This window comes from Apodemus sylvaticus, chromosome 16, assembly GCF_947179515.1.
Source record: "Apodemus sylvaticus chromosome 16, mApoSyl1.1, whole genome shotgun sequence".
NCBI classification, from domain to species: domain Eukaryota; kingdom Metazoa; phylum Chordata; class Mammalia; order Rodentia; family Muridae; genus Apodemus; species Apodemus sylvaticus.
Genome location: NC_067487.1, coordinates 48,741,052 through 48,757,772, shown reverse-complemented (window position 1 = coordinate 48,757,772; position 16,721 = coordinate 48,741,052). Strand labels below are relative to the sequence as shown.

At 44.7% G+C, this 16,721-nt stretch overlaps 2 protein-coding genes across 2 annotated transcripts in view; both read right to left on the bottom strand.

Moving 5' to 3' along the window:
* The window catches only part of Gpbp1 (GC-rich promoter binding protein 1), a 722,682-nt gene that overhangs the window by 310,265 nt on the left and 395,696 nt on the right, over positions 1-16,721 (bottom strand). The window lies entirely within an intron of this gene.
* Positions 1,400-16,721, bottom strand: part of Map3k1 (mitogen-activated protein kinase kinase kinase 1) — a 64,483-nt gene continuing 49,161 nt past the window's right edge. The window contains exons 10-20 of the mRNA XM_052159417.1: positions 16,132-16,410; positions 13,989-14,110; positions 13,017-13,108; positions 12,580-12,769; positions 11,109-12,366; positions 10,622-10,774; positions 9,507-9,669; positions 7,978-8,109; positions 7,049-7,191; positions 6,323-6,454; positions 1,400-3,469 (exon numbers count right to left, since the gene is read on the bottom strand). Coding sequence (XP_052015377.1) covers positions 3,320-3,469; positions 6,323-6,454; positions 7,049-7,191; positions 7,978-8,109; positions 9,507-9,669; positions 10,622-10,774; positions 11,109-12,366; positions 12,580-12,769; positions 13,017-13,108; positions 13,989-14,110; positions 16,132-16,410 — 2,814 coding nt within the window. The 3' untranslated portion in view covers positions 1,400-3,319. The remainder of the gene's footprint in view (positions 3,470-6,322; positions 6,455-7,048; positions 7,192-7,977; positions 8,110-9,506; positions 9,670-10,621; positions 10,775-11,108; positions 12,367-12,579; positions 12,770-13,016; positions 13,109-13,988; positions 14,111-16,131; positions 16,411-16,721) is intronic.

The window sequence follows — 16,721 nt, the reverse complement described above, 5'->3', positions numbered from 1 at the left end:
TCACACTGTAGACTGGGCTGGCCTTGTACTCACACAGAGCTACCTACTTCTGCCTCTAGAGTGCTAGCAATAATGTTGTGGTCACTGTGCTCCACTTACAGTTATTTGTTGATATATAACCTAATAACAGTACACATTAATGGGATACCACGTGATATCTGACACATGCATACACTTTCCTTTTTTTTTTGGATTTTTTTTTTTTTTTTTTTTTTTTTTTTGGTTTTTTTTTTTTTGAGACAGGGTTTCTCTGTGTAGCCCTGACTGTCCTGGAACTCACTCTGTAGACCAGGCTGGCCTCAAACTCAGAAATCTGCCTGCCTCTGCCTCCCAGAGTGCTGGGATCAAGGTGTGCGCCACCACCACCCAGCCCTTAACTTTTCAAAATGCTATTGTGTTCAAAGAATAAGAATGGCTTGCTGTGGTAACTATCAGGATGATATCTCACGCAAAGCTAAGCGCACACAGCTGGACTGGATGACAATGGTACTTATGTGGTCTGTGGTTACCCAGGGTTCCTAGGTCATCTCTGCAGCACAGGACAAAGGGATGGCATACAGCCCTTTTACCATCGTATGCAAGCACATGATGCCTGCAGCCTTCAGCCTACCTGCGCATTCCCAGCCCGACAGGGGAAGCACTCACTCAGTCTGAGGCTCTTCCACAAGCCACATCTGCATGTGGAGGGTCTGGCCAGAGGCTGAGGGGTCACTGGGTGAAAGGCAGAAATCACGTAGTGTGTTTTCAGAATCTTTCTATTAGGATGAGATTCCATTAAAAGAAAAGCCAAAATACCAGTTAACTTTTGTTCAAAAACTTTTATTTACTATAAAGACAAAACACCAAAATAGGTACAAATACTATAAAATTGGTTCAAAGGGGTAAAAATTTTAATTAAAATATCTCGATATATTTAAAATAACAAAGGATACATTTAAGCCAAATTTTCTTAACCTGGAGTTTTTTTTTTCTGTTGTTTTTTTTTGTTTGTTTTTTGTTTTTTGTTTTTTGTTTTTTTTGTAGCATTTGCTTACATAGTAAGGTGCTAATAGGAGTTAGCCCTTAAGCCCTGGAAGTCTTAGGAATCAGTCACACAGCACATAGAATTTCATTCTGAGAGTGAACTTTGGTAGAAGAAAAATCTATAGGACACCTGAGGTAGTAGAAACTGGAATAAACAGCAGTAGACGTTATTTACAACTTGAGTACCAAATAACATTAAAAACACAAAAATAATTATACAATACAATTTTCAGTCCAGCTTTGATCCAAAGAAAATAAGAATATTACATCACATTTGCATCGAAAACAAAACACCACAATTACCAGCAAGCTGAGGGACGGCAAACACACTCAAACACAGTGGGTCTTGACATCTGGGGACAGTTTTGAGTCTGAAATGTGGCGGGCATGTTGATCTACACAGTAATACTGATTAGCCGAGGTTCCTCAGTTTCTACAGTTTACATCTCTGTCAGACACAGTGCTGATCTGACCAATGGTCTTCCAGTACGGTAAATGGCAAGAGTGCGTCCTTAAAGCTTGCACGCGAGAGACTTGGGAACAATCTTATTAGAATTGTGAAAATTCTAAGTAGTCAAAAAGTAAAAATAAAAAGAAAAAAAGTCAAGTACAATACATTTAGCATTACCAAACTTCACATTTCTGTATTATTTTTTAACTCTTCAAATATTGCCAATCTTCCAAAACAAAGGAATGTAAAATTTCACTAAAAAGCACATTCACATAAAACTGTCTTTGAAAATTATCTGCAATATATCCCTGTAAACGTATCTTGGAACTTATTTTACTTCCAATTTGTGTTGTACATTCCAAATGTACTACATATATATATAGCTTATTTAGTTTATCCTGAGTCTTTGAGAATAACCAATTCTATTTCACACTGGCTTCTGAAGAGTTAAAACTTAACATCTCAAAGTTACATTTAATAGCTAATCAGTACTTGATTAAAAGACACACATACAAAGGGCTACCGTTTTCCTTCACGATTCCATGCATCTGAATTCAACTTGAGGCTAAGACAAAGAGTTGTGCAAATGTCAGGAATTAGTGTGTAAATGAAACTCAACTTCACTTTTCTTTCTGAGCATTTTCGAAATGCAGAGCAAATTTAGAATTTGTTTAAATGTTACCGATTGGTAGATGAGTGAGTTTATCAGCCCAGTCTAGTATAAAACATCATGCATGGCAGAAGGAAAACAGTAGTTACATTATCATCTGTGGGGATGAATGGTGGATTGTTATAGAGATTTAAATGGTGTGAACTTCCTATAGGCTAGCAAAATAATATGAAATAATTACCCAACTTTCAGACAGTCTTGCCCTGCCCTGTGAGCTGCATCTGAGAACAGAAGCCTCCTAAGTGAGTTTCTACTTAACCCACACAGTGAGGGCAGAGACTGAGTCGATGTGGCCAGTACTTCACTATATGCCAATAGAAGAAAACAGAACTCCTGCAATAGACACAGACTTAATAAACTTCTTCACACCTACTTCTACTTTTATTCTGGTTTGAAGAGATCGCCTTTCCCTGAATATTCAATACAAATGAAGGTGAAATGAAAATTCAGAACCGTATTTTCCAAAAAAAAAAAAAAAAAGAAAAAAAAAACAACAACGAAATGAAAGGGCCAACAGTAAAATGCACAACGAACCACAATAAACCAGGAGCTAAAAAAAAAAAAAGGGTCAACTGTGGGTCATAAAGGAGTTATTACCTTTTAAAAACATATGTATTTCCTGCTACTCATAGCAGACCCTGACCTGAAAGCCAGACACTAATTTTCATTTTTTTTATAGCCAGTGACAAAAAACAAAACAAGAAACACCAAAAAAACAAAAACAAAAACAAAAAAACCCAAACAACAACAACAAAACCCTAACCGGAATTGCGGAGCCCCGCTGTGACCACCAGATGAAATGGAAGAAGAGACGCACGAGAAGAGAGCCTGAGCCCTCAGCTGCTAATATTCTGAAAGTGCTCCAAAAATAAATTTATGCTTCTGTTATTTAATCATGCAGACTCCATCGCCTTCCTGTCCACCTAGAGCCAGTCCTGGGAAAGGCACGGTTTGCTGTTCCTGCACAAGTTGTAGATGTCTGCATACTGAGCTGAGCTTAGGTCCAGGTCATGATTTGTCGATCACATGCTTAGGTACGGGTTCCCTGCTGGCCTCGCGTCCAGCTGTTCAGGGGCATGAGGGCCAGCAGGTTATCAGCGCGGTTGCCCACGAGTTCTTTTTTTCCTCTCCTTGTTGCGCATCCTGTCTCCATTACAGCTGATTAGAACAATTCGCTACCATGTGGTCCGGAAGACGGGGTGCTTCAGTAGCTCTCTTGACGGAGGCCTGTCCTGAGGCTGCAGCTCTAAACAGCGCAGGGCCACGTCGCGCAGGCCCGGGGACAGGTGTGACGGGATGGATGGTGCAGTAGTTGCACTAGCAATCTGCAGGGGAGCAAACCAGAGCCCTGAGTCTCCACAGCGGCTTTGCACAGGACACAGGTGTGAATCCACAGCCTCCCAGTCACACCCACACCACCGTATGTTATGCAGTGAGTTTTCTTCAGTGTTGGACAAATCTTATTTCTCAGTAGCAAACAATATAAACTAATTTTTACTCTTTTCTTTTGATAAGGTCTTAGGACAGGCTTGGCTCTTTCTGCCTCCACTTCAGGAGTACTTCAATTACAGTTGTGTGCCACCATGCCAGGTAAGAGCTATTATCCTATAAGCAGGTAAAGGGCGAATCTAAATCATTTAAATCTAACTACTTACTAATCATAGTAAAACTCTGCCTTTCCCTACCTTAGCAAATTCATGAATGATTATTAAAAAATGCAAATTGATAGACAAAATCCTGAAAAGTCTCTGATCTAGAGACACTGAGTGGATGCACTCACACCCGTGATCCCTGTCTGTGTAGAGACACTGAGTGGATGCACTCACACCCGTGATCCCTGTCTGTCTAGACACACTGAGTGGATGCACTCACACCCGTGATCCCTGTCTGTGTAGAGACACTGAGTGGATGCACACACACCCGTGATCCCTGTCTGTGTAGAGACACTGAGTGGATGCACTCACACCCATGATCCCTGTCTGTGTAGACACACTGAGTGGATGCACTCACACCCATGATCCCTGTCTGTGTAGACACACTGAGTGGATGCACTCACACCCGTGATCCCTGTCTGTGTAGAGACACTGAGTGGATGCACTCACACCCGTGATCCCTGTCTGTGTAGACACACTGAGTGGATGCACTCACACCCGTGATCCCTGTCTGTGTAGACACACTGAGTGGATGCACACACACCCGTGATCCCTGTCTGTGTAGACACACTGAGTGGATGCACTCACACCCGTGATCCCTGTCTGTGTAGACACACTGAGTGGATGCACACACACCCGTGATCCCTGTCTGTGTAGACACACTGAGTGGATGCACTCACACCCGTGATCCCTGTCTGTGTAGACACACTGAGTGGATGCACTCACACCCGTGATCCCTGTCTGTGTAGAGACACTGAGTGGATGCACTCACACCCGTGATCCCTGTCTGTGTAGAGACACTGAGTGGATGCACTCACACCCGTGATCCCTGTCTGTGTAGAGACACTGAGTGGATGCACTCACACCCGTGATCCCTGTCTGTGTAGAGACACTGAGTGGATGCACACACACCCGTGATCCCTGTCTGTGTAGACACACTGAGTGGATGCACTCACACCCGTGATCCCTGTCTGTCTAGACACACTGAGTGGATGCACTCACACCCGTGATCCCTGTCTGTGTAGAGACACTGAGTGGATGCACTCACACCCGTGATCCCTGTCTGTGTAGAGACACTGAGTGGATGCACTCACACCCGTGATCCCTGTCTGTGTAGACACACTGAGTGGATGCACTCACACCCGTGATCCCTGTCTGTCTAGACACACTGAGTGGATGCACTCACACCCGTGATCCCTGTCTGTGTAGAGACACTGAGTGGATGCACTCACACCCGTGATCCCTGTCTGTGTAGAGACACTGAGTGGATGCACTCACACCCATGATCCCTGTCTGTGTAGACACACTGAGTGGATGCACTCACACCCGTGATCCCTGTCTGTGTAGAGACACTGAGTGGATGCACTCACACCCGTGATCCCTGTCTGTGTAGAGACACTGAGTGGATGCACACACACCCGTGATCCCTGTCTGTGTAGACACACTGAGTGGATGCACTCACACCCGTGATCCCTGTCTGTCTAGACACACTGAGTGGATGCACTCACACCCGTGATCCCTGTCTGTGTAGAGACACTGAGTGGATGCACTCACACCCGTGATCCCTGTCTGTGTAGAGACACTGAGTGGATGCACACACACCCGTGATCCCTGTCTGTGTAGAGACACTGAGTGGATGCACTCACACCCGTGATCCCTGTCTGTCTAGACACACTGAGTGGATGCACTCACATCTTATACCCCCCCATAAGACAAAAGTGACACCCTTTTCCCACCTTCCCAAGTGTGACCACTCATGTTTTTGTTTTTCCTTCACAGGGAGGGGAAAAAAAAAGCCAAACATTTCTGTTAAACACAGTTAGTTCAGGCTTTAAGTATTTAACCCACAGTGCAATGCCTGGTCCTGAGTTTGACCACGTGGATTTCAGGCGGGCCAGGACTATAGAGACCCTGTCTCCCCTCCCTCCCAAACAAAACAAACCATGGGGAGTAGACTGGGGAGTCGGCTCAGTGGCTGAGAAGGCTTGCCATGCAAGCCTGGTGTTGGTCTGAGCTGGGATCCCAGACCCCATGTACCCCGTGGAAACAGTCAGCTCTGAGGATACACGTCTGTAGGCCCAGTGGTCTTACAGTGGGATCAGACGCAGGGGAATCCCCTGGAATAGAAGCTCGTAGTCCTGGAGCAGTGCAGTGTAGTGACCAACAAAAAAACTTCACCACAAACAAGATAGAGGGTGAGGACTGACACCTTAGGCTTAACTCTATGTGTCATGTCATGCACTACACACACACACACACACACACACACACTCTCTCTCTCTCTCTCTCTCTCTCTCTCTTCATATACAAAAATAAGTATCTTTTTTTTAATAATCACTCTGGTTCCAGGGAATCTGACCTCCTCTCCTGGCTTCTGCAGGCACCAGACATGCATGTGGTGCACATGTGCTTGCAAAACGCCCATACATATAAAATTACAACAGCCGAAGACTGGTAGGGACAACACATGAGAATTTGACTTCTGCTAATTTTACTACTAAAAAGTAGTTGTCATATCATAATCACCTTAAATATCAAAGCAAGATGATTGGAGTGTTTTTCTGCATTCCAAGGTGGTTTTGCACAGGCCATTTCTATGATAGCGCAGCCAACACTCCATACGTCACAGCTCCTACCGTACTGCTGACCTCTTAGTACCTAAAACAAAGCAGAGTTAATTTGGAAATGTGACTTACTGAAAAGCAGTCTATTTTTTATGTATAAGTTCAGAGCGAACAGTGATACAGACAAGAATTACATGGATGACTTGAAATCTCATCATCCAGCTTAATGTCCGTCCATGTGACACAAAGATAAACATCCCAGGATCCCAAAGCAACCCCTCTTCTTCAATAATGGGGCATCACTGCACTGGACATGAGGAGCTGCGAACTTGGGTCAGAAGTGCACTCGCTAAGATGCTGTCAGACAGGGCCGCTCTGCGGCTTACTTCCCTTCAGGAAGGAAGGGGGAACTCCTGTATATTTCTACCACATGCACTAACAAACTAACCCCATAATTCTGTGTTAAATTTGTGTTAAAGTAGCCTTTAAGCAAATCTATAAAAATTTGTCTTTTATAATTTTGTGAAGACAGTCTGAAATGGAGGGCACTATTAAAAACTGGCCTATAGGGTCATGAGCTTCCAGTGCCTAAGTGCACACTGGATCCTACTGTGAAACAGCCTGGCACAAAGCTGCCGTATGGAAGTCCATAATACTGTCCTTGTTTACACCCAAAGCCACCTCTCACCTCAGGTGCCATGAATGCAATTGTCCCCAGTAACTGTCCCTGGAACTCTCCTGCGCCGGTTCCTTTTGATGCCAACCTGGCGGCAGCTCCAAAGTCTGCGATTCTCAGCCTCTGACCGGTGCTGTCAATGAGCAGATTGGCACCTGCCAACAGAGAGAGCAAGTGACCCCGTGTTAGGACATCAAATAAGGACATCGAGAGCCCCCACAAAGCTTTACTAATGAACTGGGACAACATGGGGACAACGTAGGGACAGCCACTGCCTCAGAGAGCGGCTCCTGCCTTCCTCTGCACACTAGTCTCTCTAATGTGCCTAACCTAAGGCCTCAGAAGGAAATTCTGAAGATCAAAGTCATAAGGCCCATGGCAATAAAAGAATATGCTTAAAGCACCTGTAAAATCAGGATTTGAAACCCTGAAAATGATGATTTCAGCAAAATCTATCCAGAATTCAAATTTTGATACAATTTACATTTTAAGGCCAAAGTTTGTTGACTTATACCAACATAGGCTAATTCAAACTATTTGCTTATTTTATAATCACAGTTTAATAAAAGTATCACAACAGCAAATTCAAGTTGCCTTTAATAAAATCTAAGTTGCAAGGGCTGACAGGATTTTCTTAAGTTTATGATACACCAATTATCTAAGAAAAACCAAGACCAGGGATCTTCTGGGGATACACTGAAAGCAAGATGGGGGACAAGGAGGCCTCAGTCTTAACACCCTGCCAAGTTACAGCCTTTCTGGTACTGAACACACTGTGCTAATGAGAAAGAGACACAACAACTCTCAAGGGTCCTTTTAGTTCTAACAATCACATGGTTATTTAATCCTAGACTTAAAAACTTGTTAGAAACCATTAAAGGTCAAGTTTTAAAATACCATTTGTTTTGTTGCTGTCATTAGAAAATAACTAGGATTCGTACCTTTGACGTCTCTGTGAATGATCTGGTTCTCGTGAAGATAGGAAAGGCCTCGGAGTAACTGCTCAGTGTAGTTAATGACCACCGACTCCTTGAAAGCGCCGTATTTACTCAGGAGGTGAGCCACAGAGCCTCCTGGAAGACAGACACAGCTGTGAGCCTGGCTGCTTTATCACGCTTCCTAAGCCTACAATGTGAGCTCATGTGAAATGCTAAACTCAGAGCCCACGTCAGAAGTACAACTGGTTTCCTATATCAGAACTATAAATTACTTAAGATTTCTTTACAGAATCCTCATGAAACCAGCTTACTATAGGGCCAAGATTTCAAAAAGCGTTAAAAATTATAAATTTAGAAAGAACTATTTCTGCAATGTAGATTCCACTCCTTTCCCTTTTCAACCAAAGTGCATAGATGATTACAGATGTGGTATTTAGCAGAATGTAAGAGCAGGGGAGAAGCAAGAGGACAGCTAGGTATCAGACACCATGTACTAGCTCTGATGGGACAAGCCACAAACTCACAAACCATCTAAAACAGTAGGTAAGGGACTGAGGAACTACTGGGTATCACTGGGGAGAGGGCTCAGTTGGTACAGTGCCTGCCATGGATGTTAGAGACCCGAGGTCATCCTTGAACACACATTAAAAACCCAGGCATTGGTGGCGTGTCCCTCCCTGTAGCCTCAGCATAGGCCAGGCATCTTAGTCCAACTGATGAGTCTCAGGGTCCGCGGGAGACCCTACCTCAACACAGGTGGCTAGTGACTGGGGCGCAAACCCTCTCAGATCGCAGACATCTGCATGCACATGGGCACACATTCACAGCAGTAAGCACACGCAAACATGCACTCTTAAACCACACAAGAACTTAGTAATTGGCTGACCAAGCTACTTGTCATATCTGGAGTCACTGTTACAGATATTATAGAACTGAATTCAGTCTATGTTCAAGAGAACAAGGTTTAACTTTGTGTCTCAGTGCTGTTTTACCACAAGCTAAGTTTTCTAAGTACACATTAGTTTCTTTGGGTTTGTTTGTTTACCTGAGACACATTCTCACCTGTTATGGCTCAGGCTGGGCTTGGGCAAGCCAGCCTTCGGCCTCAGCCTCTGGAGCGAGCGCACTGCCCGCAGGCACACGCCCTGCTTAGGAATTTTATATTGCTAGAAACATTTCTTACAAACATCACCTATACAGTTAGCGATGACGACAAGAGAATTATGGAATTTAAATAAGCCAGATGAGGTTCTATTACAGCAAGCTATGAAGTCACCTTTAGGGAAAGGTTGCTGAGCGGGGAGCACAGCTAGCAATACGAGGCTCTGGGCTCGATTCCAGGTACAGCAAAACAAAACAGCAAGATGAAGCATTTTAATATTTACTAGATTTAAGATATAGACAACATTTTTTGTGTCTACCTGTATATTAGGAGAGGTTTGTTTTTAGAGACCTAGAAGTGTTTATAAACGAAGCAGTCAGTGAAGTGTGTGTAACTAGGAGGTTGCGGCCGGCCTCTCCGCAGCGCGTACCTGCCATCCACTCGATGAAGAGGTTGTAGTTGCTCTTTTCGCACGTGGCCCCCAGCATCCTGATGATGTTCGGGTGGTTGAGGTGGCTCATCATCCTGATCTCTTCCCTCAGCGCTTCCACCACTTCCTCCTGCTCAGAAGACGTGTTTCTGACGTAAGTCACCTGTTTTAATAAACACATTAATAGGATTTTGAGTTTTACTGTTCTGAGTTTTCAAACCAACCTGATGTAAAATGGACAAACCCAAATATATGGCATCAGCTCTCATGGGTGCAGTATGCGTTATGAAAACAGCAACTCAACAGGGACGCACCGGTCAGAAAACTACGCGAGAGGAACACAGCTTAGTGAGCTGTGGATCAGAACGATGACACGCCGGGTGCGTGCTGTAGCCAAGACTCTGACTGTAGAGAAGAGTAAACACGAGAAAAGCCAATGACAGAGGAACAAACAGCATGACTTTAAACTGGGAAGTCATTACTTCGGCATCCTGGTGAGTATGTGACATCATTACAGAAGGGAAAAGCACAGTGTGGGAAGTCAGCCCACACGCAGAGGGGCAGGAGTGACCGGCCAGCTCTGACCACCTTCATACTGGACCTGACGGCCGCCAGCTTCAACTTTTAAAAAGAGGTCGTGAAGCTGGGCAGTGGTGGTGTACGCCTGTAATCCCAGCACTCTGGGAGGCCGAGGCAGGTGGATTTCTGAGTTTGAGGCCAGCCTGGTCTACAGAGTGAGTCCAGGACAGCCAGGGCTACACAGAGAAACCCTGTCTCGAAAAAACCAAATCCAAAAAAAAAACCAAAACAAAACTAAACAAAAAAGAGGTTGTGTTGGTGCTGCTTCTGGCCATATCTACTTTGAATCTGAAGCTTTCTTTTCCAAACTGTTAAGTGTGGTGGCAGAATCCTGTAATCCTGCCACTAGGAAAGTAGAGGCAAGAAGGTCCCAAGTTCAAGACCAGCCTGGGCTACATGATGCTTCCAAAACCGAACCAAACAAACACCTCTAACCTGGAAGCCCTAAGATACCAGCATTTCATCCTTAGAGTTCACAGCTGTACACGCACCATTTCATAATTTGCGCAATCTCACCGTGTGCTCCCAATACTAACCTGTTTCACAGCCATTAAAGTTCCAGTCCCCACATCTTGTGCTTGGTAACAAGAAGAAAATGCTCCCAGGCCTATCTGCTGGCCTTTCAGCCATTCAGTGTCTTCTCTGTAAGGCTGTTTTGCTTTGGTATGTCCTGGGAGAGTTTCTGGTGTCTGCATATTAAACAAAAGGAATCATTTTACTGTTGAGAGAACAAGATCCTATACAATTAGACTGAGAAAATACTGTTGTAATTCCCACGCCACACATGAATTTGACCTCCGAATGGACACTGTTAACAACTAGTATCAAGTGGGTTAAGTGACAATCATTTCAGAACCAGCCAGAAGTATCTCAAATACGCTGAGTACTGCTACTGCAGTGACTCAAAATCACTGTCACATACTTAATTATGCATGAAAAACTCTCATCCGTCTCATCTCGAAAGCACCTTTTCTAATAGACTTTAACACAAGTTTTCCAGGATTGTGAAGACTTGATACTCACATCCTGCTGGATGATGATGATATCTTCTCCATTTTCAACCTGCAGCTGAGGAACTATGGGGAGGGCGTCCTGAGACGCCGACATTGCCATGGCAATGGCTAACGCCTCCTCCTCTTCAGCTTCCATTTTTTCTTTGCACTTCTGATTATGACTGACGTCATCTTTGTAGGTATCGTCATTTTCCGCCTTTTCGGGAGAGAGGACCGCGACTTCGGACTTGAAAGTGACTGTCGTGTCACTTGAAGGCATAGATGCTTCGAGGAGGTCCTCGATGCTGGAGTTGAGTTCAGTGTTGACATCTAACCTGCACTTGTCCTCCACCGGGGTGAACACTGTCTCGTCGCTGGGGATGACAGCGCCGCCACTGTTGCTGCCACTGCCAAAGCTGTCGTCACCCTTGGACGCGCTGTTCAGATCAAGTGTCATGCTACCTTTCGTGACGTCCCCTAGTTTGCTCGCACTGCCCGCAACGGGTCGAGACGGCTTTGGCCTGTGTATGTGACTGGAGGGTGGGGGTCTTGACTGAGTGAAGACTGGGGACAGTTTCTCTGAGTCTCGGTTTTCAGGGCAGTTCCTCTGGAACTGTAGAGAAAACTTGCGCTGTGTTTGGGGAGAGGCGGAAGGTATTTTGCAGGGGACAAAGGCCTGAGGTCTATGCTTTGAAACATCCGTTACAGAGCTGGCTGGGGCAGACGGACAAGGGGTTGATATTGCTGGAAACATTAACTGAGGAGGAGACGAAGGCGAGGAGCTCAAACACTGACTGTGGGGTCTGCCTTTTGTTTGAACCGTTGGCTTTGGTTGTTCTGTTGTTGTTGAACTAGGAAGTCCTACGGAAATGCCAGCCAGTCTGTCAGAAATGTCCTCTGAGCTGGCGCTCAGTCTTGTGGCACTTAATCCTTTTCCAGTTTTCTCTATATGGGCTGTGTGCTCAAGGGAGCTGTTCTCTGGATAGCTGGTAGGGGCCACTGCCTGGACGCCGTCCTGCTGGCCCTCCAAGGTGTCTTCCACACCCAGCTGGATGACCTCGGCGATTTCTACCTCATCTGCGATGGCCATCAGACGCCGGCGCATCCTGGTGAAGTGGGTGGAGCCAGAAGCATCCAGCATGGTTACCAGCTTGGAAAACACGGCGGGCACTGCGGTCACCATTCTTGCAGAGCTCAGATATATCCTCCGAGAGAGTTTGCCAACCATCGAGTGGGAATTGTCGATGGACTGCAAGGCAAAGGTTAAGAGGGACAGCAGCTTCTTATACCTGAAGGAAGAAGCAGAACGCCTTCAATTACTAGGAAAGCTCAAATTACCAGAAAAATAATGCATAGTTTTAAAAAGGCAATTTGTAGCCTGCCCTTGTACACAAAAACCATTCTGGTATGAAGAATTTATAAATGTTTGAGCTGCCTAGTCTTCAGGTTTCTATGAGAGCAAGAAGGAGGAGGCTGGTTCTGATCTGCACAAGAAAAATTACCTGATTTCAACAGGCTCAGCTTGTGAGACATCAGGACTGACAATATGAGGATAAAATTCAGCAGGAAATTCCAACAGCAATCTGTCTGTAAGGCAGAGGCGGCCCAGGAGCTCTGGCCAGTTGTTTGATTCTGCTTGATTTCCAAGAATACAACTTAAGACGTAATCAACACCGCCAATACCAATGGATCCTAGGGAAGGAAAATAAACGGTGGAAAAATAGCATTATAAAACTTTAAAACAGGAATACGTAATGGGAAGGCTCATAAAAAATGTTCTGGATTATATTAGTCTTAAGGGCTTCTCTTAGATTAATTCCTATTTTTAACATAGCTGAATGAATTAATTTATAAAGTTGTTTCAATAATAGTCTTATGAAAAATAGTAGGTCAAGAAAATAATAAATTGTGCTCATTATTTTAAAATCGAAGTTATTACCAGCTTTCAGTATTTCTCTTCCAACCGCCAGCTCTCCTGCTTGGCCCTTGCAGAGCTCCAGCAGTGTTGATATAGACAGCTGACTCGTGCGGCTACAAAGAAACGACAGCGACGTTAATCCCAGATAGTGCACCAACAAGTCGCTGGTCAGCTGTAAGCAGCACGGAATCTCTCTACAGCAGTTCTTACGTTCTCGATTGTTTAAGCAACTATCCAGGATACGTAACCCAGAGTTCCAACCAGTGGGCTACATAATGCATGCCATCTAAACCATCCTCAGGTTGACAACCAAGATTGTCCCTGTGCATTTACAAAGTCTCTACAGGATTAGCTTCTAACTCGGAAAGATGAACAGGAGTGAGAAGGCTCTGGGCAGGGCAGCCACGGAGGCAGGCCAGGGGACCGAGCTGCTCTACCGATCGAACCGTGCTGGATGGAGACAGTAACTGCCCGACAGTGTCTGCCGGCGCGTATGAATGAAAGCGAGCTCCTCTGTGCACAGATCTAAGAGTGAGGGCCTATGCGCACTCTCACCGCCACCACTCCGTACTTCTCTCAGTTCTGAAGACTACTGTGTAAAGATACAAAACTTGAAACCCAGTTAAAACCTCCCATTATTACAGTCAACTTCCATTAAAAGGACTGGAACAGGATCCTTTTCTGACCCATATGAAGCAGAGGCGGGGATAATTTCAGTTTACTCCTGGTGGTTATATATGCCAGCCAGTGTTCTTGTCAATGGGACTTTACACTAAGACTGCTACGATCACAGTTCTTTAGATGTACAGGCCCACGCACCTCGCTAGCCTGGCTTTTACTTGCCACTGGGGTTTCTTTACCCAGCCCTTACAAGCTTTAAGTCCTATGTTTTCAGATTTCATACTACAAAGTAATATTCAGAGATTCGCTAACACAGATGAGTCACGTGCTGAGCATGAGGCATGGTGCCAGGTATTTGAAGCGAGGCCTTACCTATTGGCATCCGCACACTTGACCAGGATGGTGTCCACAACTGGCCGGAGGAGTCTCTGAAGTTTGATTCTTTCTGCCAGACTGTGGCAAGGAGTGTATACCAGCATGGCTCTCAATGTTTTCTGGGGAGGAAAAGACCCTGAAGGTCAGTTTAACCACATTCATAATGCATCAAAGAAAATGTCCTAAGTTGAGATGATCTGGGAAAAGAAATAAAGTAATAATAGGAATGGATAACCAGAGAGGTGCGAACCAAAGCAGCGGTGAGTGTCTTAAACCAGAGCTGGAATCAAGGTCGCTAACATCTCCACAGCCAGACTTCCTTGGCTACTCCCGGTTTAATTGGCACAGGCAGTGATCTGGCTGTGAAGGTTTTTGAGGTCACTGAATTTTGATCTAAACTTATATTCGTGGCCATTCATGCTTCTTAAAAGGAAGATTCCGCTAGATCTAACTGTTAAATTGTGAGTTAGAAAAAAAGATTGCAAGAGATAGTTTAGAGGCTGAAGTTTAAACAGATTAGGTAATTCTTAAAAATAAACTAGATAGATAGATGCCAGTGAGACAGTTCAGCGACCACTGGCCCTTGTCACTAAATGTGACAGACTTGGGTTTGATCCCCAGAACCCACATGGAAGGAACTAAATGGTTTCTGCAAGTGGTCCTCTGATTTCCACACATCCTCCTTCCTCTCTGTCTCTATCTATAGCTATCCTATCTATCCTATCTATCCTATCTATCTATCTATCTATCTATCCATCTATCTATCTATCTACCCATCCATCCATCCATCCATCCACCCATCTAACTAATTTATTTTTAAGAGTCACTCCTAAGGCAGGGATTCTAGGCCGGGGTGAGTCTCAGTTCTGGGCTCATTTGGCAGTACCTGAAGACAGCTTCCTGTCTTTGCCCTCATGAGATGGAGAGTGATGAGGGTTTAATACTGGTGGCCATCTAGTGGTTAGAAGCCACAGTGCTCAACATCCTACAGTGACAGCAGCGCTGGTGTCCCCGCCCCCAGGTAATTATCTGGCCAACCACAACAGTGCTGAGACTGAGAAGCAAGTCTCCAAAGAGATGGGTTCCACTGAATGGCAAAGGTCAAATAAGCCTGAGAATCACCTTTCCATCACACTACCTTGCTCCTGGAAGACAAGTCATAGTGGTAAACCGAGGCAATCTACATCTACTGCATGTGCGACGGTTAGTGCCAACTGTCAATTTGACAGACTCTGGGATCACACATGGCATGGGCCTCTGCACCCATGTTGGGGACTGTCTTGATTTTGTTACCTATGTGGTTAGCATCTTAACTGTGGCCAGGATTTGGTTCTGTAAGTAGAAGTCGTAGAGCCATGCTATTAGTGTGGACACACTTGACTCTCCCTGCTTCTTGACAGGGTGCAGTGAGGCCAGCTTCCAGAAATTTCTGCCACGGTAGACTATATTTTGGAATTGTGATGCCAGAACAAACCCTTCTTCTCTCCTTAAGTTTCTTTTGCTGGGGTATTTTATCAGTGACAGGAAGGGACTGACCCATCATGGGGCCATTTTCTATAAAAAGCCTCTGAATTTTCTCACAATATTTATTGAAGCGGAGAATAAATTTTGTTAGAAATACTTGTTAATATTTCGTAACATCAAAAAACAACAAAAACCCTCCAAGAAAATGTTGTAACCCTATTGTTTTGATTCTTGAGCCAGGTCCTCACATTACCCAGGCTATCCTTGGGCCCCTATACGACTCCCTCTATGGAGATAACTTAACTCCTCCTCCTCCTCACCTTTCTCCTTTCAAATGCTGGGTTTGTGGCACAGCATTACCATACAAGCCATCAAGAAGTTTTAACTTGGCCATATGTGATACATTTGTTTAAGAAAATATATGAACAGCAAGACATTACTACCAGATGGCAGAAAGTGAACAGTGCATATGAAATGGTGAGTACATTAAGATCAGTAAAATTTTGTGGTCAGACAAAACGTAATACTTCAATTTCTTAGGATTATGGGATAAAAAAAAATTTTGGATTTTTCTAAAAGCTGAGGTAAAGAAGATTTAATGTTTCTTATAACTGATACCTACAAAAGACCAAAGAAAGGAAATTCATAAAATATGGTTATGGAATAAAGTACTTACTAAAGCAGCAACGTACACTTTGTAGACAGGGTCAGCGCAGACTATAGACAAGACGCTGCAACACGCCTCCACCACATCCCCTGAGATGCTGGGCTGGGAGGACCCGCTGGCGGCTCCGGCACTTGGGCTGCCCCCGCTGCCGCCTCCGGAATTTCCAGTGCTCTCCCCGTTTGCCAACAACAGGGCCCCACTGACATCGTGGGAAAGACGCCTAAGCGCCATCTCCCTCACGTTCCAGTTTCTAGAGAATAAGCAGCCAACGAGTTCCATTCCAAACACCTGAATCAAACAAACAACATGACAGAAACAAGTGAGCGCATGATATAGTAACAGGTTTCTGATGATTAAAGAAAAAAACCTCTCCAGTCTTTACTATAGCTGACAGATGCTTGTAACTGTCAATGTCTTTCTAATGAAGAATTATTATATACACATTCTTAATGTGTGGCGGGCAGGGGTCAACCTCAGGAGTTGTTCTCAGATGTCCACTTTTCTTTTTTCCCCTCTTTTGAGATGGGCTCTTCTATTAGGCGAACAACTTAGGCGAGGCTGCCTGGCTACTGAGCTCCATGGGTTCATCTTTCCAGAGC